General features: G+C 41.3%; 2 protein-coding genes across 2 annotated transcripts; both read left to right on the top strand.

The window, feature by feature from the left end:
* The first annotated feature begins 339 nt into the window (after window positions 1-339).
* LOC136474481 (large ribosomal subunit protein bL19cy-like) lies at window positions 340-4,116 on the top strand. The gene is made up of 4 exons (XM_066472049.1): window positions 340-789; window positions 1,343-1,429; window positions 1,510-1,640; window positions 3,813-4,116. Exons 1-4 carry the CDS (start codon window positions 454-456, stop codon window positions 3,919-3,921), a joined length of 663 nt encoding a protein of 220 aa, XP_066328146.1. The 5' UTR covers window positions 340-453; the 3' UTR covers window positions 3,922-4,116.
* Window positions 4,117-5,902: 1,786 nt separating this feature from the next.
* Window positions 5,903-9,335, top strand: LOC136474480 (vesicle-associated protein 2-1-like). The gene is made up of 9 exons (XM_066472048.1): window positions 5,903-6,155; window positions 6,258-6,321; window positions 6,412-6,482; window positions 6,620-6,701; window positions 6,800-6,915; window positions 7,019-7,156; window positions 7,264-7,290; window positions 7,985-8,059; window positions 8,470-9,335. Exons 2-9 carry the CDS (start codon window positions 6,267-6,269, stop codon window positions 8,605-8,607), a joined length of 702 nt encoding a protein of 233 aa, XP_066328145.1. The 5' UTR covers window positions 5,903-6,155; window positions 6,258-6,266; the 3' UTR covers window positions 8,608-9,335.
* The last annotated feature ends 13,796 nt before the right edge of the window (window positions 9,336-23,131 follow it).

Genomic DNA, 23,131 nt, shown 5'->3' with positions numbered 1-23,131 from the left:
GGAAACTTTATTCCGTATGGAAAAGCCATTTTTTACATGTATAATGTATCTTTTTTTTAATCACTGAATCCATACTAACCTCACCTCACTCTCTTTTATTTTTCTCAGACCAATGCCAACAACTTCTTTCCTACTCTGAGATTCATAGCGTCCCAAATGTTCTAACTAGAAATAAGATGAAATTTACAAGTTCTATAATGCACTGTTTTCCATGAAAAATCCATATTAACCCTTAATCAAATGGGACTCACCTGGACCAACGGCTCCGATCTCACTCCTGGATAGAAGTTTGGGGCCCGCGTGCAGCGTCACAGCGCCCATCCCACAAAGAGATAGGCGGATAGCGTCTCTCTCTCTCTCCCCAATCCTCCCGCCGCGGCGAGGCGCCTTCCCCTCCCTCCGTCCTCCGTCCCATGCTCCGCCGCTGACACGTTGGCCCGACTCAACCTTACCATGGCCGCCGCCTCCGCCACCGCCGTCTCCGGCGTCGTGCTTCCCCACGCCTTCCTATCCCACCGGTCGCCGCCGCCGCAGGTCCTAGCCGTGGCCTCCTCATTCCGCCAGCTCTCCCTGTGCGCTTCCCCTCGCCGGACCACCCACATAATCGCCCGCGCTGACGCCAGTGCCGAAGCCGGAGAACCGGAGCCTGAGTCTGAGGCGGAACCTGTCACTGCCTCAGCTGAATCCGAAGAGGGGGCAGCCGAGGGGGCTGTCGCTGTGGCGGAGGCGGAGGAAGAGGAACCGCCGCCGCCGAGCAAGCCGAAGGTTAAGTTCGGCGAAATAATTGGGGTGAGGATTTCTTGCGCGGACATTTCATGAAGTTGATTAGTATCCGGGATTGGAGAACTGGAACTGTGAAAAACTGAAAATATAGGCTGCGAGGCAGCAGGCTATCGTCTTATGGAGTAGCATATCTTTGCATGATTTTAGAATTTACTAGTTCTCTGTGGCGAATGCTTACTAGTAGCTTGTTTAGTTCTTGGCAGCATAACCTCTAAGCAGCCGCCCATTGGAATTAGTAATGGACGAAGTGAAGAGCTTATTTTCTCACTATTTATGCAAACTTCTTAATACATGTAGTCCTGTCCTGGAGAGCCTGGTAAAGTGGTAATGCAGAGAAGTCAGCAACGCGTCTAATATCTTTGATGAGCTTTATTTAATTCTCTGTTTTCTTGGACACTTGCACGGTTTAACACAGGCACATGGCGAGATATAAATTTGGTGTTTTGACTATTTTTGCAAAATCCCTGGTTGTTCATTCATTGTGTTGGTACAATCCATTATGAATTTGTGAAGCTTGACATGCTATGTCCTTATTCCTTGAATTATTTTCGCGTTGTAGATTCTGAATAAGCAGTTCATTGAGGAGGCTGAGAAGGTGAAGACTGTACCGGATCTGAGGCCCGGCGATATCATTGAGCTTAGGATGGTAAAAATTTCCCATCTTTAGTGTGGTGCTTGGTCTATTCCTAATTGGACAATAATTGATACCTGAAGCAAATCTTGCAGCAACGGCCCAACAAGAGGAGATTGTCGCTCTTTAAGGGCATAATCATCGCAAAACACAAAGCCGGTGTTCACACCACAATCCGTGTCAGAAGGATCATTGCTGGTGTAGGAGTTGAGATTACTTTCCCAGTGTAAGTTGTTTCTATGTTCTTTATCTTTGCTGTGCTGATATTCACTCTGTGCTGATATTTGCTTAATATTTTGCACGGTAACACTGTTGCTAAAATGATAGTACTCAAAAGTTTTTATGTATCCACGGAAAAAATTGACTGGATCTATGTCATTCTGTATGTTAAAATAGAAACGAGTCTACTGGAGTACTGGTATATTAAAAATTTGGAGTGCCTCTATGTGATTCTTATATACCTTGTGACTTTTGTGCTCTCATAATAGGTACACTTTGAATTGGGTTCATTGGTTCTGATAAGTGAATAAAGAACGAAATAATGAACACGATACTTGGTATACCTTTGTTTAAGTGGGCTATATAATTGGTTCAGTTTGCAGTACTTACAAGTGCATAGCGGAACTTGGAAATTTCTTTTGAAATGTTGATAGGTTGTCATGATTCATGAATTCTAGCTCAATATACATTATCTCTCAGTATCATACCAGAAGATTTGCAAAACCAGATAAATGCCGTACCTTGACTATTCTTTGATCCTCTTGCTTTCCCTTTCTTTATAAGTTCATTACACATTCCATATCTTCTGGAACTATAACCATCTCAGCAAAACTGAAGAGCTATCTTTTTTTTGAATGCAAGAGAAAAAAAAACTAAAGAGCTATCACATAGGATTGGAAGCATGCAAATATTTGCAGTGATCTCTTGTCATGCTCTCCCATTCTACCATGACACTTTGTTTTGGTAAACCTATGTGAACTTAAGATTTTTCTGCAAAAGAAAAGGTATTGAGAATAAGCACTATAATTGTATTGTTTATTATTACATAACTTTTTGCCAACTTCGCCATCAATTTACCCCTTTTGTGTGCGCAAATGGACTTAGGCCCTGTTTGGTTGGGCTTTTGGCTTTGGCTTTTGGCCCCAAAAGCCAAAAGCCCAACCAAAGGGGCTGCTTTTGGAGGCTGTTTTTTCAGAAGCAGCTGCTTTTCCGTAGTACATTTTTGAAAGCTGGTTTGACCCTGCTTTTGGCTTTTGGCTTTCTGGCCTTTAAAATTGGTGGAATAAAAAGCTCTTCCATAGTTGTTTCAAGAGAGATAAAGATAGAAGGTATATTTTATACTTGTTTAACCAAACAGCTTTCAGCTTTTCTACAGCTCACAGCCCACAGCAGCTTTCCCACAGCTCACAGCCCACAGCAGCTTTTTACCACAGCCACAGCTCAACCAAACAGGGCCTTAGGGTCTATTTGGTTTAGCTGTGATCCGTGGAAAAGCTGCTTGTGAGCTGTGAGATGTGAAAAAACTATTGTGATCTATGTGCTGTGAAAAAACTGTAAGCTGTTTGGCTAAAACAAGTATAAAACCTACCCACTCTCTATTTCCACCAATTTCAAAATGCAGAAAGCAGAAAGCCAAAAGCAGCTGCTTTTGAAAAAGCAGCTTCAGGTTTCACCTGTTTGGTAAGCTTTCTGCTTTTCGGAAGCATGGCATTTTTCAGAAGCTCAACCAAACACAGCTTAGCCATCTGTTATGTACTGTTGACCATGTTCTCAGCAGATGGAGAAGAGTATAGGGCTGCTCCTACTTATGTGATTACCTCTGTTACCTGCAGTTATGGTGGCTGACCGCATGCTAAATTCTTGAAACTTTAAACTCAGAATACTTTATACTTGCAGCAAAGCTGAAGAGCTATCACAAAGGATCAGAAGCATTCAAATATTTTCACTTTGCAGTGACCTCTTCTCATGCTGAACAATTATCCTGCTCCCATTTTACCATGACACTTTGTTTTGTTATACCTATGTGAACTTGAGATTTTTTTGTTTTGTTTTTTTTTGGGGCAAAAGAAAAGGTATTGAGATTAAGCACTATAATTGTATTGTTTATTATTCCATAACTTTTTGTCAACTTGGTCATCAATTTACCCCTTTTGTGTGTGCAAATGGACTTAACCATCTGTTATGTACCGTTAACCTATGTTCTCAGCAGATGGAGAAGACTTTTTTTTGTTGTGATAAGCCTTACTTTGTGTAGGGCTTCTCCTAGTTATGTGGTTACCTGCAGTTCTGTTTTTTAGTAATGATTATGGTGACTGACCGCGCATGCTAAATGCTTGAAACTTCAAACTCAGAATACTTGCAGCAAATTTGGTAACTGCACCTACATATTTCATTGCAGGTACTCACCCAGGATCAAGGAGATCACGGTAATAAGGCACAGGAAAGTGAGGAGAGCAAAGTTGTACTACCTGAAAGATAAGCTTCCCCGCTTTTCAACCTTCAAGTGAGATCAGATATGCTGACAGAACAGCTTCTTACACCACCATTTCGATTTCTCTTAGCAAACCTTTTTTCACTTCCCTGTCCAAATCAGCGCATTTCACTGTAATCCCTGGATATCAGATGTGTAATATCTACTACAGCTTTATAGCATACTTGGCTTGCAATGCAATGCAATGCTTTTTTGTGGTCAGTGTACAAAATTCGTACTAGGGCCTTATTATTATGAATTTAATTGCACCCTTTTATGAGGATCACGGGGTCTCAAGTACGTGTGCAACTTATTTAATATGTACGTATGTTGTTATCTTAAAAAAAGGCAACGTATCATATGCAAACCAACTAACCTGTGTAAACTTAGAAACTACCAATCAAGACCACTAGACGCTCTAATGGATGGGGTGAGAGGCGAGATTTTTTTTGTGCTTAAACTCTCCACCCGCCGGTCCTTTTTTTTGCGCTTAAGCTCCCTCATCCTATTCGTTGGATCAACATCTAGCTGTCTTGATTGGTAGTTTTCAAGTTTGCACAGATTTGTTAGTTTGCGCGTGGTATGTTGCCAAAAAAGAATGCCTGTCGTGGAACATACGGCCTGTATTTTTGTGGATTAGCAGTTGACATGACTAGTCGTAATAAGGCTGCGTTTAGTTCGCGAAATAAAAATTTTTGGATGTCATATCGGATGTTTCGGAGATGTCGAAAGGGGTTTTCGGATACTAATAAAAAAAACTAATTACATAGCTCGCCTAGAAACTGCGAGACGAATTTATTAAGCCTAATTAATCCATCATTAGCGCATGTTAGTTATTGTAGCACTTATGGCTAATCATGGACTAATTAGTCTTAAAACATTCGTCTCGCGATTTCCAATCAAACTGTGCAATTAGTTTTTTTTCGTCTATATTTAATACTCCATACATGTGCCGCAAGATTCGATGCGATAGTTTGGGGTGAAAATTTTTAGAAACTAAACCCGGCCTAAATTGGTGGTTAAAGACCTAAAGTCCTTTGCTGGACAGGACAGGTTTGTTGAACCTTCAATCACTTTCACTATCCCTCTACTTTGTAAAAGACTATACCTATATCAGGAGTTTTATTCACTCACAACTTTGTCGCCATGGAAATTGCTTTGCCTATTTTCGCACTCAAGGACCAATCCTTTTCTTTCATAAAAAAAAGGACCAATCCTTTTATCCAATCTATCTTCAAGTCTGGTTTACTACTAGTAGTATACTTCACAGCACCAAAATTTCAGTTTAAGTTTAGCTCGTTTTTCCTTAAAGCAACAACTGGGAATCTGGGACCTCATAATATTCTTCGTCACCCCTGTCTGACAATGACAAAAATGATTGATAATCTCTGGTATCCATAAAAAAAAACTGTATGAGTTCCTACCACAAGTAGAGTACAGGTCACGGCCCCGTTCGCTGGTCTGAAACTTGGCTGAAACTGGCTGAAAAACACTGTTCTGGCTGAATTGTTGTGAGAGAAAAACACTGTTCCGGCTGAAGAAAGAAGCCGAACAAGCCATTTTTAAGACAAGCGAACGGGGCCCACGTACGCCCCAATGGTTTTAGATGAGGATGCAGAGCGAAACTGCTAATGTTTGTTTAATACTTCAATCAGACAAGAATATTCTTGAGATCTATTTTTGTGTATACTTCCCGCTTTGTACTGTATGGGGATTTATGCGGATAAATGCATATACTTGAGATCTATAAGTACCGTGACAGTAGCAGTCTCACATTTTTCTTAGATTTTAGAAGTTTTGGTGATGATTTACTGTTTGTGCTAAATAGCCCCAAAATACTTGTCCCTAAATTGTTTTCATCATAGTACTGTAAAATGTGTTTATGTCATGTAAAATAATATACTATTAGACTGAAACTGGTTAACAAGAACTTCAAAAGCCACGCCTTTCCAGTCCTGGAAACAGCACGCTGAATAAAGTAGCATAAATCACCAACTACCAATAAAAAAAGAAAAAAGAGAGAGCAATGCTGTTCACTAAAAAAAGAAAAACCCAGAAAGGAGACCTGCTACAGTGCTACGGGCCCAAGAAGTGAGTGCTGCCCCGTCAATGTCGCTGGGAGCCAAGAAAAGCAAAGCAAACTGCAAACCCATTGGCTTCTCTCTTTCCTCCTCCGCCCCTTGCTTCCTCCCCTCCCGACTTCTCCTCCAAACCGTTGCCTTTTGTTAGTTTATTATCTATTTTGCTTGCACTCAGTTCTTGGAAAGAAAGGTTCGGAATCCGCTCTAAACAAACAAGCAGAAAGTAATCTCTTCCCCCTTTTTAATGCAGCAGTATATTCATCTTCTGGCTTCCTTCTGTTTCTTTGATTAGGTGGTTGCAATGGGAGGTAGCGGAACGCTGATCTCGGTTTACCCCGAGGAGCTCACCTTCTTGTGTAAGTTGTGCGGATTTCTTGATATTTTCGTTCGCATTGCGTTTGGTTAAACTTCCGTGGAACTTCTCCGCGTTGAATTCTTGTGGGCAGTTGAGCTGGAGAAGCCGTGCTATTGCAATCTCAAGGTGGTGAACAACAGCGAGCACCATGTCGCATTCAAGGTCCATAGCTTCCCTATTCCGTGATGTTCGCCTCAGAATTCCCGCGTTTTGCTTGCTGAAAATCGAACCAGGTTTGGTGTTTGAAGAGAAGAAAATTAAACTAGGTCTGGTCAAATTTGCCCAATTTATTTTCGCAGGTCAAAACAACATCACCGAGGAAGTATTTTGTCCGGCCGAACGCGAGCATCGTCCAGCCATGGGATTCTTGCACAATAACGAGTAAACTCCTGCATGTCCATGGCTATATTTAGGATCCTCCGTTTGGATTTCGATGTGTAAGTGTTTGTGTCTCCGTGCCTTCCTATTTGGGGGTACAGTTACGCTGCAGGCACAGAAAGAGTACCCACCAGATATGCAATGCAAGGATAAGTTCTTGATTCAGAGCACGAAGGTGGCTGCCAGTACCGACATGGATGAGATCCCCCCTGATACGGTGAGCAAGAAATGCAGAACAGATTTGTAAAGGTTTAGCGTCACATTATCACTATAGTGAAATGATATCCACAGCCATATGCTATATGGTTACATATGCGCAGTTCAACAAGGAAACGGATAAGGTAATCGAGGAAATGAAGCTCAAGGTTGTTTACACAGTACCTAGTGGAGGTTCAGATGACTCTAGTGTGTCATCTTTAGGAAACCGGAGCTTCAAAGCGGCATCTGACGATCTGATGGTGAGATTGTGGCAGTTCTGTTGTGATATGTATGTAGCTTGAGATTCACTTATAATTTTTCAGTTCAAACTCTTAATGTTGATCATTTGTTTGGCCGTACTTTTCAGATGCTGAAGAATGCAAGCATCGAAGAGGTAATTCGCTTTATCCCAACAATTCTTCACTTTTACTTTGGTACTTGATCGAAAAAGTGATGTTTAAGATTTTCCTCTGATGAATTTGTAGAACGAATAGTTCTGCTAACTTGAATATGATATGCTTTAAGCCTTTTATCATGATTCTGTAGTGTCCCGTTGATTGTGCAGTGAGAGAACTGTTACTCCTTTCATCTTAGATTCTTAAAGTGATATTGGGATAATGCCATGGTGGCATTAATATATGACATTTGGGAAGTGCAAGTCTAAGAAATAAGGAAGATGTTGACATAACATGATTTGACAGTTGAAAGATCATAAAGTTGATTATGGGGAAAGGTACCTATAATTGGGATGCCATAATTGAGGGAGGGAGGAATGCCCAGAAGCCCATGAGCATGTTGCCTCATGCACTTGTTAACCACTGGGGACAGAATTTGGATATCTTTTTCTTCTCCTTCATATAGTCCATTTCAACCATAGTAGCTCCCTTTAACCTGATCGACATGTTCCAAGTTTCTAACTGAAAATTCAGAGAAAGTCTTGGGTTATCCAAAGATATTGTTTCATGAAGTATTCTCATTGCAACAGGAAGTTTGTGCATTACCGATCAAGATTGTATGAATGAGTAGACATCCTTTGGGACAACTTGGTCATTTTTTCTCAGTAAGTTGTCCCCTTTTGTTTTATTCAGATCCAGACAATTCAGCGGCTGAAGGAAGAAAGAGATAACATGCTTCAGCAAAATCAGCAAATGCAACGTGAATTGGTACAGTATATCGAACTCTTTCGCTTCATTTTGTTCCCATATTTTACTTGATCATATTGACATTTGGACTTTGGCTTGTCTTTTTTTATGAACAATTGGATATTATATAATGTTTAATAATAAAAGTTCAGTAGAGGGGCAACCGCTCCTGTTTTTGTCAAAAAAAGAACTGTAACATGAGTAAAGTAGTTAACGAAGAAGTTTTTGTGGCCATAGCTAAAGGAAACCAAAGTAGTTAGCCCGGCTGTAGTTTGTTCAGTAAACTTGATGATGTGTGCGAAAAGGTTCATCGTCTACAAGCATTGTTGAATATATCCCTTTGCATTTTAGGTTAGCTTTTAGGAAAAACACACTCTTTTTCTTTCTTTTGTTGAATTTTGTAGATATCATAACAAACACTACTGTTTCAGGATGTGCTTCGGAGGCGTAGGAGCCGCAAAGGCGATGCAGGTTTCTCCTTGACGTTTGCTGCGTTTGCTGGGCTAATAGGTGTTCTGGTGGGGCTCCTGATGAGCCTCATCTTCTCTTCCCCACCGGCTGATGCATAAGATGCAAGAAAAGGTTGCAGCCTATGGAAGCATTGTTCAGACCGACATCAGGAAAAAGCTCGCTCGGGAAAAGAAGATGAAATTTCTGTCCTAGTCTCCATTTTCATTCTTTTTTTGTTTGCATCTTAGTTATATGAAACGATAACCGGTTGCAATCTTTCCTTCCCTGCTTGGTTCATCTCCATTTGTATTTGCCCCTCGTTTTCTTAATCTTTCTGTATTTAGTATATCAGGACGGAAGCTGTATTCATTCAACGATTGGGTAGTGAGGAACTGATCTAGGAGTATCAAGAAAGAGTGTTGATGTCTACTGCAGTAGCCCCTTTGGAACAAAGGAAAAAATAGAAGAATTCTAGACGATTGGAATCCTATAAGAAAATTCCTTACGAAGCCCTTTGGAAAAACACAGGATGCAGCAATAAAATGTCCTAACATTGTGAATCCTATGGATAGAGAAAACACGTGAAACTATAAGATTGAACCAAATACAGGAATTCGATGAGAGAGACAAAGGGAATTTTCATGAGGTTTAACCTCTTGATACAATTCCTCTAAAATTCCTATGGAACAGGCTATTTCATAATAATTTCATAGCGTTTGTAGGAACCTAATCCTTTGTTTCAAAGGGGGCCGTAGGTAATTTTATTATATGATTTTAATTCTCTAGAATTCCTTTGTTTTTCCTTTGTTCTAGAGGGGGCTTAATAGCTTATTTAATAGAAATTTTGGAGGAAGTCCACTGCGAGGTTGAACCAGAAATTTTCTTTTGTCACTCATTAAATTATTGTATTTTTCCACGCTTCATCCAAATGTTCTAATCTTGCGTTTTCTTTAAATTCATAGGATACAAGAAGTTCAAGTATTCTATCCCTACATTTCTTTTTGTTTCTGCTTTAGAATCTTGAGTTCCAAATATACTCTTATATATTGTAGTTGCAATTTCTGACGTTGTAAAGAGCATGTGAGGACTGTTGTTCTGAAAGAGAATTGATTGAATAATTTTGTTGAAGCTACTAATTGTTGCTCTGAAAGAGAATTAACTGCATATGCTATATTGCTCCTTATCGTATACGTGCAGGATAATGGTGGGCTACTAGTTTCACCTTTTCTATGGGCTGAAATTAACCTGTTTCGGCTGGACACCACACACTAGCTCACTTATGTAATTCTGTAAAGGGCCCAGACATGTGCGAGACAGAGCAGCTGCAACGGCGGTATAAATCAGCTGCCCAATAAGCCGTAAATAAGCCCAGTAATCTATGCCAGTACCATTTGTTTTCCTCTTGTTATGTTATCATGTGGGTGCCTCACTGTCTCTGGTATAGTGAGAGGAGGAATAGTTCTGTCAAAGGCCAAAGCAGAACCAAAATGCTGGTTCTTTTGCCTGGACCTTGACGCATGGCAAAATTCTTACGGGCGGACAATCTCGAAAAGAAAGATTGACAAAATAATCCAATTTGTAAGCTATGCAACAGTGAACAAGAAAATCCTAATGCCTATGTATAAAGATTGCTTCTACATAAAAAGAGTCTGTACAGTCATCGGCGGGTGGTGGAACTTATCCCTACAGGTCAATGCAAACTTACAAGATTCAGTCTACAAGTGTTGGAGAAGATGGATGAGTAAAATTGAGAAAGACAAAAGGTTATTTTTGGTGGAATATATGGAAAGAAAAAAATAGAGAATATTTCAACAGGAAGAGTAACGATCGAAGGAGATCGCCTACCTCATCAAAGAGGATTCTGCCATTGGTCCGTTGTTTTTTTTTTTCATTTGGGGTCTGTAACTTCTGTATAATTTCTGTTTCTCCTAATATAATTCGATAAAGTTCTTGCCAACTTTTTTTTTTCAAGCCCTACCCTATGAGTATCTTTTAAGATTGGGCCAGCAAATCCTCGAGATTAACGAAGTCATCACAAGTGTCTCGCTGTCGACGGGAACGTCGTCTACCACTGAAAACACAATGCCGAAAATTCGCTCCAACGGGAAGTTGATCCTAGGACCTAAGGTTTTCCCTGGGGCTGTAATCACGAGGCTACATGCCCTTTCATGTCCTACAAAAATAACTAAAAGTGTAAGTTATCACCTTATACTAATTTAGGTCCCTGGATATCACTTTAAATGCAATTCTCATAATTGATTTTTGCCTTAAAATATATTGTTATTATGCTAAATTTAATAGTCATGGGCATATTTGGAAAGGGCTTTTCCACTTCTATTATTGTTTGTGATTCAAGGCTTCCGCTCTACATAATTTTGATTTTAACTAAACTGATGGATTTCTTCGATTGTTGGCATCCGCCACGTATTTGGTCATGTACACATCGATATTCGGAACCTATCGTCTTCTCATCAATTATTGAACTTCGTCGACTATCAATCTCCGCAAATCATCATTCCTTTACAACAAGTATAAGCACGAGTATCGGCCATCACTTTTACTTTCACATTCTTCACATTTCACATTCAGTCAATCTTCGATACACCTTCCATTTGCCAAATGTAATCATAAGCATGGTGAGGACTTACATCTCACGAACTCAAAGCGTCTTTATTTGTGTTTTCGCACTATTAAAATTATTATCTTAAGCATTATGCAGCTTATATGCTCCAGAGTTCAAAGGATAGCTTTTTATTCACAAATAACATGAAACCCAATGATTCATCTTATGCAAGAGTTATATTTTTGCAAGATTCTCTTATCATATATCACCTCACATTTTTTCACATAATTATATCAATTTATTCATGGCATCCACTCCACTTGTACCCGTGTGAATTATAAACACGAACCAACCAAGCAAATATTAAAAAGCTGAAAGGAGGTCCTTGACAACATAAGGACCACCAGTATCAACGAAAACACGTTTGGTGAGATCAAAATTAATCAGCAGACGCAGAGCACCGCCTGCATTCATTTCGACCTCTATGTACACACATATATAAAAAGAACTCAGTGACTTTGTGTTGCCAAGAATACATGCAACAACAGCAAAATGCGAATCAATGTTTTGCAAACTTTGTTTCGCAAATCAACACCGCGTGTCATCAACTAAGCTTTCCCCAACGTCCTGGTGAGGGGCATTGCCATTGGCGACATCCATCATAAGTCAGCGCCAAAGCAATTTAAAAGCGCCGAGGGTCTCGTTTTCGCAACTCCTCACCCCATCGCCTCGAAAGGTATGGGGGTGGCGCCAAAGAAATTGAAAAGCACTAAGGGGCTCATTTTCGCAACTCCTCGCCTCATCACCTCAAAAAGTACGCGGGGTGCCACCAAAGCCAACGTCTCAGTGAGGGGCTTTGACTCTAACTTCAACATATTCGACTTCACCTTTGTCAACATTTTGGAGTAGAGGGATTGCCACTGGCATATTCGCCTTCGTCGCCATCAGCTGGGTGTGGGGATCTTGATCTATCATCTATGACGTCAATTACACCTAAGTTGTTCACTTCAAGAACGTGAAAGAATTTCTCACAAGCACCAGCCAAGAGGGGGCGGCGAGGAGCACATTGGACAAGCATCTGCCCGAAGGTAAAAGCTTTGCCTGCAGCCCGTGAGCAAAATCTTAAACATGTGTTGTGGCAGAACCACCCGAAATAACACACTTACGGAGGCGCTCGTCTTCCACTAGACACTAAGCACCCCGAAAGCAAGCTACAGCGGACGGTATCTGTCAGGCACACCCCAAGGGAGAGCCCGAAAGATCCACATTTTTCTCCAAGGATCCAATAATGAGAACGAGTTATAATACTTAATCCATTACATACATCTAGAGTTCTTAAAAATTACATCATTACATTTCCAAAGTTAGAGTGCGGAATATTAAATAGCGGAATTAAAAATAAACATCTAACGACAATGAACAAGAATCCGTTTGTGCCCACCAGAAGAATCCTTCACACAACGATACTCCTCAAGCATTACCTGCAATAGGGATAAATAAATTCTGAGTACACAATGTACTCGCAAGACTTATTCGACAAGTGGGAATAATTTCCTGACTCCAAGGGATATGCAAAGCTTTATGGTTTGCTAGTTTCCTTTTTGCAGAAAGCAATACTAACAGTGAGTCCTTATTTATGTTATTATTAGTAGCCATGATTAATTGATTATCTAGCCATTCTATGTAAGCACATGTTCTACTTTCAAGCAAGGGTTGAGCAATCACTTCCATTTCATCACCTTTCATCTTTCAGTTCTTACTACGGTGCTAGAGTTTAGACAAGTCATACCGGATTTCCAGGCAATTCGTAAATCAATGCCCCTAGCTAGGTACCCCAAAAACACACGCCCCGCTTGTACCCTAGGTACAAGCAGGACCAATCCATCACCCACCTATCATGGGGTCCAGGTCTCCGTCCAAACTTGGACTCCAAGCCCCTGCTTCTAAGTCTCGGACTTAGTATGGTGCAAGGACCTCCACCATCTCTGCCTCCAATCAGTCGGTCCAAAAAGAGCCGAAACCCACGACAAGAGAGCAACAAGTCTTCCCTATGCCCATACCTAAGTATGTGCTCGGGATAATAAGTATGTGACTTACCTAGCGTCCAATGCAACGGTCGGTCCTTAACCGACACAGACAGAGAAAAAGTGTAACCAAGCTATGCTCTATTGGCCACAGGACACAACCTCTTACACCCACCAGTACCCAAACCATATCTCTACCCGGTCACCACTTTTCCTTTCCACCATTTTATCATGAGTGATCATAATTATCACATATTGTGAGTAACGGTAGGTTACTCACGCTACCAAAATCCTAAGCATAGCAGCTACTCGACCTGTACTAGTGGAACTCATAGGTAGATATATTTATGCATGTAGTTTCTATAAAATGCCTATAATGTAAATGCACATCATATATATATATATTCAGTTGATCATTAAAAATATGGGTTATGCATCAGGGCTTGCCTTGGGCAGGTGGTGGGTCAACAAAGTCAGCACCAAAAGGCTTTGGGGCTCCCTCCTGCATGAGGATCTTCTCCTCGTACTCCTCAATGACCTCCTCATAATCCTATTCATCCACGGGCACAAACTCTACCAACTCATGATCTACATGCATGAAATGATGATGCAATACTTAGTAATATGGCAACAACAACTCTTAACATAGAAATACAGCTATCAAGCTACTAAGCGAGTTCTACCGACTAAGGTGCTATGTTAGCTACTATTACCACTAACAAGTATGAAGCATGACATATATTATCTTAGCAACTAAAGGTATTCTTACTCTTAATACCGATTTACTCTATATATGATAAAACAAGGGTACTAACTATTCTATTTATCAACCTACTCTAGTGCTACAAAAATTACAGTGAGTACATAATAATCTAATGATCCTACTGTAAAAATTTCATGGTTAAAGCTATCATCAATTTGCCACAAAAAATCCTACAAATATTAATCTACATAATACTAAGCTCTCTAATTTGAATTTATGAACCTATCATTATCACAACTAACTGTAAACTAACTACACCAACAGATAGATAACATTTTTGTGAACCTAACAAATTTTGTTTCACTATTTTTGGACATCTATAAGATTTACTACAAATTATCAAAGTTTAGCTCAAAACTAAATTGAATAACCATTTATTACCTTACTGGAAAATGGAAAACCTAATTCTACCGCGTGGCCCAAAATGCGAGCGGTCTGGCCCAACACAGCGCAACACGCACGCGCGATGCACGACGTGGCCCACGTGGGGGTGCGGCCTAGCTGGGCGACGACGGCCCACGACGTAGAGGCCCGCTCATGTCGGTCATTTTGTAAAATGCCCTCGAACTACCCAGTAATAGCGTGAGCACCAAGCCCACTATTCTAATAGTCAGCTAACTTACAATTCCACCCCTCCCCCTTTTCTTCTTTACCACGGCCATACCCTCGGCCTCCCAAGCGCACACCGGCGCACGATGTTGGCACCGGGTGGTTACGCCGGCCACACCAGTCCCCCCGCCCTATCTACGGAGCCGATAACTTACTAGGCTTGAACGCGAAGCACTAGGCAAAGGAAGCGCGAGCTGAGACATCGCAGTAAGGCTGGTCCATGGTGGCAGAGCTCCTGCACTACAAACGATGACATTTCGGTGAGCTACAACAACACCGAGGCAAATAGGACAGCGAGTGAGCTCCAGGCACTCATCACGGACCTAGAAGAGGTGGCGGTTCGACCGGAGGTGGCCCAAGCCAAGTTGGCCGCATGCGCGCGGATGGTGTGGCGGTGCACGGTGGTGGCAAGGCTACGTCAGGGACGGCTAGGAGGTGGTAGCGATTAGGCAAAGGTGCGTAGGGTGATTAGCAAGTGGAGGCGAAGCTGGTGGTGCAACGAAGTGGACGCGAGCTGCACTGGATAGGGAGCTTGCCTTCGACGCCTTCCATGGTGGTCTTAACGACCCGGCAAGAGGAAAACTCTGAATTGGAGGATGGCACGGTGAGGCTTGCTGCAAGGTGGGGTCGGGCGGTTGGCTGACTACACGACAGAGTTATAGACGGGGTTAATTGGACTGAGGTAGCTCCACCAGGCCAAATTCAGAGGAGCAGGTCCGGCGACCACGGCGCCAGAGGAACAGGGAAGACAGGCATGGCATGGCTCATCACTGCCATGGCGGGATGTGGCTGTCACTTTGGTGCACAATCGCATATGGCTATAGGGCGATGGGGAAGCGGCCAATGTGCTCAGGACAGTGGGCCACACGGCCATAAACCGCAAGCCGACGATGGCGGCTCGGCCCTACGCACCGTAGTGGATGGCACTGGTCTGAGGAGGCAGCAGCGCAGCGTCATCAAGCGCCGATGTGACAGCAAGGTAGGCGAGGCAAGGCGATGTGCGGGCAATGCCAAATGTGGCAACATGAGCACGGTACCGCTAGGCGGGCATGAGGTGGCAGAGCGGCCAGGTAGACGCGACGACGGTGGCAGGGTGCACGTGGTGACTTTGCACAAGCGACCACGGCCTATAGTAGTGCAGTGACGCGATGCGCGGGGTCAGCGACACGGTGAAGCGACAGCAATGGCCGATCCAGAGCAGTAGGCCTGTGATGCGGGCGGTGGTGGTCGAGCGGCCAGGTCACCGGGCGCGGCATGCACGTGCGTGTGTGTGCATGGCGTGCCTGGGCATAGCAACGGCGGCGCGGCCTGCAGCGCGGACGCAGTGGCAGGACCGACCAACGTGGTGGCCCGCGTGTGGCATGCGCGTTAGGCAGTAGGCATGGCGACGTCGAGTGCCGACATGGTGATCACACCCAGACGCTGCAATTATGTCATGCACGCTTTTTAAAGCTGCTAAAAATCCAACTCGATGATCCAGTAGCTAAACTAATTATTTAACGCTTGAGATGGGATGTCAAGCTACTAAAACAAACCCTAAAACCATGCTACTACTTAAACCGATTCTCCTATAAAAATTCCCAAACTTTGCTTCGTCGACCCATTTTCTGACTTTAAAAAATGACTAAGTTTTTGTTCAGATTCATGTCAACTTCGATTTCCAAGCTATTAAGTAAGCTATCTAGCGAATCCCATTCTTGACCGCAAGTATTTCATCACCACCTATGAAGTTTGTACTACAAACTTTATTAAAGTGCCGGGTATGCATTCTATAGCATTTTCGTTCATTAAAAATTCATTTAGAACTCTGAGTGATATTACACGACATGAAATATAACATTCGTTTTGTGTTTCCAATAAACATTTCAAGTCATAGGAATTTATTTACACACTATAATTCATACACTCACACATAAATATGATGCTCATGTAGTGTTTTAGCAAAAGACTGTACAAGGAACACCGAGGGTGTTACAAATCTACCACCTAAAACAAAATCTCGACCTGAGATTTCATGTGCCTAGTGTGGGAAAGGAGATATGAAATACATTTCAACTAACAACTACCCATCAGAACTAGAGAGATGGTGGGGGTAATGCTTCAATATGTAGCTCTCTTGTTCCCACGTGGCTTCATCCTCTGAATGGTTTTGCCACTGCACCTTGTAGAACTTCACCACATTGTTCCTTGTTACTCTTTCCTTTTCATCTATGATTTTGACAAGGTGCTCAATATAAGTCAAATCAGGCTGGAGTGGATGTCCTTTAATTTCTACAGCTTCATTAGGTACCCGCAAACATTTCTTCAACTGTGAGACGTGGAACACATCGTGTACCGCCGATAAAATATCAAGAAACTGGAGACGGTAAGCAACTGGGCCACACTATTTTAAAATTTTGTAAGGACCCACGTATCGGGGAGCTAGCTTGCCATGGATACCAAACCGATGCACCCTTCTCATAGGAGACACCTTGAGATACACATAATCTCCAACTGCAAACTGCAAGGGCCTTCTTTGCTTGTTGGTATAAGCTTTCTATCGGCTCTAAGCTGCCTTCAAATGACTCTGAATATTATGACTTGCTCTCGAGCCTTGATGAAATTAGGCCCAAAATATCCATGGTCTCCCACTTCAACACAGTTAAGTGGCGTTCTGCATTTCCTTCCATATAGAGCTTCAAATGGTGCCATACGAATGCTCTCTTGGTAGCTATTATTGTAAGAAAATTCAGCTAACTTCAAGCATCCATCCCACTTCTTAGGAAAAGAAATGGGACAAGCTCTCAACATATCCTCGAGCACCTGGTTCACCCTTTCAGTTTGACCATCAGTTTGTGGATGATATGTTGAGCTTCTGAGAAGGCGAGTACCAAGACATTGTTGTAGTTGCTCCTAGAAACGAGAGATAAAAACTAACCCTCTATCAGAGATGATAGTAAGAGGAACTCTGTGTAGGGTCATAATCCGATCAAAATATATCTCAGCATACTTCTTGGCTGTATATTTAGTATCCACCGAGATAAAATGAGCAGACTTAGTGAGATGGTCCATAATGATCCAAATAGAATCATATCCCTTAGATGTGCGGGACAAACCCACTACAAAGTCCATGGAGATATCTTCCCACTTCCAAACAGAAATGGACAAGGGTTGCAAATATTCTGGAGTACGCATATGATCTGCTTTAAATCTCCCACAAGTGTCACACTCCGTGACATACTAGGTGATATCTTGCTTCCTGATGGACCACCGGTACAAGTGGCACAAATCATGGTACATCTTATTACTACTAGGATGTACAGACAACTTTGAATGATGGGCTTCATTCAAAATCTTCCTTCTTAGCTTCTCATTTGATAGGACCACCAATCTATCCTTATATCTCACTACTCTTTGTTCATTAATACTAAAGTGAGGACCATGCCCTTCGGCAATCAGTTTCTTGATGGGACAAATTTCTAAAGTGTCTTGCCTTTGTTCCAGAATAATCTGCTCCAGCAATTCTGAGGTCAAGGCAATGTGAGCCAGCACCTCTGTATGGTTGAGAGACAAGGGTGTTTCTTCAACCTGATATGACTTTTGGCTCAAGGCATCAGCTACTACATTGGCCTTTCCTAGGTGATAATGTACCTCCAAGTTATAATCCTTAATTAATTCCAACCATCTCCTTTACCTCATATTTAGCTCAGACTGAGTAAAAATATATTTGAGGCTCTTATGATCTGTAAAAATATGTACTTTGTTGCCCAACAAGTAATGCCTCTAAATTTTTAGAGCGTGGACCACAGCAGCCAGCTCTAAATCATGAGTGGGGTAATTCGCTTCGTGCTTTTTCAGTTGGCGCGAAGCATAAGCTATCACAAGCCCATCCTGCATAAGCACACATCCCAACCCCATCTTCGAGGCATCACAATATACATCAAAAGGCTTATTAATATCTGGTTAGGCCAACACAGGAGCAGTGGTTAGAAATGTCTTCAAAGCTTGGAAGGCTTCTTCACAGGTTGGGCCCTAATCAAACTTGGTTTCCTTTTAGAGCAGCTTGATCATCGGCTGTGCTATCTTAGAGAAATCTGGAATGAAATGCTGATAATATCTAGCTAAACCAAGGAATTGATGAATCTGGTGCACAGACTTGGGAGACTTCCAATTTAGCACATCTTGCACCTTGCTGGGATCAATAAAATTATCATCAGGTGTCAACACAAGCTCCAAAAACTGCACTCGATCTAACCAGAATTCACACTTGTTGAATTGTAATACCCAAAAATTTGCCTCTTTTGAAATAGAGCTAAAATGATTTATTTATAATTTTTTGTGCACATGAAATATAGGAAAATAAAAATTTTCATTAATTTAAAATTCATCATAAGGGTAGCAACATGTTTGCGCATATATGCCATTGTGTTGGTACTTTTGTGTTGAGTGGTTTGAAAAAAATTGAAATCTCAATCTTCAAAATATTATTTTCAAGTAGTGGTTTAAAAAGAATTTGAAAACTTGTAAAAACAAAAGTTAGATAAGATGATCCAAAGGCTTGGAAAAGGTTTTAAGACATGTTAGAACGATGTCACTCTTTTCAGGAAATTTTTCGACCTTTTTTGGAATTAAATTCCTATTTTTTGGAGCTTTGTCTTTTTTCTCGATCAATCCAAAAGTCTTTTCCGGGAGCTAATACCACTTTGGTTGTGTTCCTTATCCTTCCATCTATCCCTAGGAATTTTTAGGGAATTTTTTGGAGCTTAGAGATATTTTTGGAGCCTAAATAGTAATTCCCGATTTTCTGTAATTATTTTAATTCTAAAAATCAATTATTTCCTAAAATATCTCGGATTTCCAAAATCTCCAAACCCTGCGTGTATATATATATATATATGCTGGCATAGCCCTTGACACGCTGAATCTGAAAGTACGACCGCTTTCACGAGCCGCCACTCGTAGCCCCACAGATCAGACGCCGAAGTTCGGAAAAACTAGGTTTCTGGCGAACTCTTCGGTGAGCTTTTTCGACCAAACCGCCGCGTTCCGGCATCAACGACCACCACCATAAGGTAGATCTAGTCGTTTTCTACGTCGTAGTGTCTTTACTTGCATCAATCCATCATCGGTTGATGCTTCCCCATTGTTTCTTTGTTTTTTAGCGAGGTTTCCCGGCGAAACTCCATTGGCGACCACAAAGCTCCTTCGTTCCGGCTGTCCTGGCCCTTTGTTGCGTCACCTCTGGCCACAGCCTAGGTCTGGAGCCCAGCGTCTGACCCTGTGGCTGCCTTGGAGCCGTGCCCTGCCCCTTTGTGCGTCCCATGCGGGTGCAGCAGGCGCCGCCTCCGGCCTGTGTGGGCTCAGCCGTGTAGGCCCTGCGCTGGCCGCCATGACCCCGCAGGAGGGCCTAGTGCGCCATCGCCGTGGGCCCCAGTGTCGTTGCTGCGCCGCCGGCTGGACGGTAGGCCAAGGCTGAGCCCCCTCCCTTCCCTACGTGGAGCAGCACAGCAGCAGACCACCATGGCCACGTACGTACTCCACGCAATAGCAGACAGACAGGAAGAAGAACAGAGAGGTAGAAGATGCAGTAATTACAGTTTTGCCATCCTATTGTTAATCCCCGCCGTTTAATCGTTTTAGCTCCGTTTCAGTTCGTTCCAGTTGCGTTAGTTTCGTGTCGTCGGTATCTACGCAGTAGAGTTATTAGTTTATATGTCACATGTTTATGAATTTATTTTATTAAAATATTAATTGTGTTTATAATTAATTAATCATTGTTTAATTAAAGCTGATTTAGATTTTTTATTTCGATTCGATTACGCGTGTTTCATCGCAGTGTGTGATACGTGTTAGCAGCGATGTTTAACATGTCTCACATCTTAGAAATTTATAAGTTAAATATTAATTTGATTAATGATTATTCAATAGCTTTTAATTAAAAGCAACTACGTAGGGTTAACTTTGTTCTCGTCGTGTTAAATCATGCCAATGTAAGGTACGTGTTAGTAGCAATGTTTATCACATCACATGTTCATAATATTATAATTTAAATATTAATTTGATTAATGATTACGTAAACTTGTTTCTAAATAACAACAACCTATGACGGGATCCATGTTTTATAATTACTTGTTAATTAATGTCAACTTGTAATTGCAAGTTAAAATTGAATTAGCATAAATGATATTGAGATATTTATAAATAAAATTTGATTAGTTAACCACGTTGCATATGTGATAAACTTGTTTAGTTGCTTTCACATATACTTTATTTTGCAAAGATGTAGCTTAACTTGATTAAATTATATGACATTGTTTAGGAATAAAACATGGGTAGTATCAACTCGGGCTTCGGATTAAATTATGTTTTAACTAATCCAAATTAATAACACCTTCACATGGTTTTTCCTAATTAAAATAAATCAAGCATTTAGTCATTTCTTTTATAATATAGAACTCTGGTAGTTGTTTTTTTGTACCGTAGTTTCGTTATCGGTGTGTTCTATGCAGTGGCGTTAGTGGTTCTCATGTCACTCAAATGTGTTTTGACAGTTAAAAAGTTAATTGTATTAATACTATCACTTGCATCGTTTTTGGAATATAAAGTCAATATAGGTTTTATACTACGCTCTTTCTTAAGCAATGAATCAAGTTGATTAATGAAAATATTTACATGTGTTTCTATAGTTAAAATAAGTTATATGGATAGGTTTTATTTTTCGTTGCATTGAAAATCCTTCGATAGTCGCTTTTTTGTTGAATCGCATATAGCGTGTCTTTTGCATTTGTGTGTTCGTAGCGATACGCCATTTTGCTTATTTTATTGGTTGGTGTACTGTTCTCATATATTCTTATTTGTATGCCATCTATGTATGTTTGTGTGGTGATATATGGTTTAGTCAATCGGTGAGGTTTACGTGGTGATTAAGAAGCTGTTCTCCGAAGACTAGAAGCTGAGAATTAGAAGCAGAAGATTGAAAGTTAGATACTAAAGGCTTTTGAGCGTATTGCTTTGGGGGAAAAGCAAGTTAAGGCAAATATAGCATGGGACCATCCTTGTTACCTATTCATATTTAATCACTTAATTCATATTACATGTGTCTACCTTGTTGCCAATAAGGATATCCTAGATATTTGATACCTTGTACCTTGATAACTTTGGGATATTGCATTGGGTAGTTTTTGCTAGTGCTTAACCAAAACCATGATCTTGTTACTTGACTAATGGTATATGCAATAAACATTAAAATATGACTTTTTAGTAACATGGAAACAAGGTGTTGAAGTGTTTAGCTACTTTCTAAATGCTCTAGATTCCTCTCCCTAAGGACTTATCGGTAAGTGATCATCCGGGACTTACAGTACAACTATAAGGGCTATATGGCTCTGGCTTTAGCTCAGTATAAGGACCTTTTCTAGCTTATTAGTGGTTACCTTTATGGCATAAGAGGGTATGTTTCCTTTCCTGCTAGGATGTGTATCATGCTATGTGCCCACGCGTGCCACTCCTAGAGGAGGGCCACATACGGCTAAACGGCTGAAACCTTAGTGGCCCTAACTTGTTAGACGAACCTTTAAAAGGCTTCATAGTGAACCCTGCTGACCTCCCTTGGTAGTGGGTTAAGAGGCTGATCACCTTGGGCGAAAGGGTAAATCACGACTCACAGTGAAAGTGTGCAACCTCTACAGAGTGTAAAATTGTTATAACAGCCATGCTCACAGACACGAGTAGCCTTGGAACCCTTATGGAATAGAGATGATCACTAATGGTTAATTGTTCTAATGATAATTTGTTTATGCTATTTATTATTCATGTTTACATGATCATGTGTTTATGGGCTTATGGATAAACCTGTTGCCAACCAATTGCTAAAATTGTGATAATCAAAAGCTAATCGCAGTTAAACTAGTGTCAACCTTTTTGAGCCTTGTGAACCCCATGTTATGTTGCTGAGTACGAGATGTACTTACACTTGCTTTACTTTTCTATACTTTGGATAAAAATCCTAGATGGGTACCAGATTGCTGGTTTGGAGAAGTTAGGCTTGTGGTCAACCAGTTAGTCGTCCCTGTAGATTTGGAGTCTCTGCCTAAAGATTAGAGTTATCTTCCCGCTGTCTATACTCTGAGGTTATATTCTTTATACTAATACGTTATGTATTTAAGCATTGTCTATTGGTATTACCCTTATTTGTGGCTATATGTGAGATTTGACTTCCTGGGCTCATATATAGTGTGTATCTAGTTTTGTCTTTAAAACTAGGTGTTACAAAATGGTATCAGAGCAATGCTGACTGTAGGACACAAGCCTAGATAGAACTAAATGTTTTAGCATGCTTTCATCTTTGCTTAGTTCTTGTTTTCTCTCCAACCTTGTTATTTGCTAAAAGTTATGCTCACTTTGGCCTCTGTCTATTATGAAAACTTTGTCTCTATTCTCAATCCTCTCTCTTCGTTTATATAGATGGGTCGTAATGAGGAGACCACCAGCATCAGAGATTAGGAGGACCAAGCTACGTTGTCCTTAACTACATTCGATAAGGAGAAGCTTGTAGCTATGCAACAACAAGTACTAGAAGGAATGGCTCAACATAGGAGTTTTCAATAGTGCTTGCCACAAGGTCAAATCAACATACCAAAGGGACCAATGAAGAGACAAGTAGCAGAAGCTTGGAAGAATATGAAGTCCAACGAAGATGTTGAAAG

The sequence above is a fragment of the Miscanthus floridulus genome, chromosome 8 (genome assembly GCF_019320115.1).
Source record: "Miscanthus floridulus cultivar M001 chromosome 8, ASM1932011v1, whole genome shotgun sequence".
Lineage (NCBI taxonomy): Eukaryota > Viridiplantae > Streptophyta > Magnoliopsida > Poales > Poaceae > Miscanthus > Miscanthus floridulus.
The sequence above is the reverse complement of the archived record's forward strand: the minus strand, read 5'-3'. Positions and strand labels throughout refer to the sequence as shown.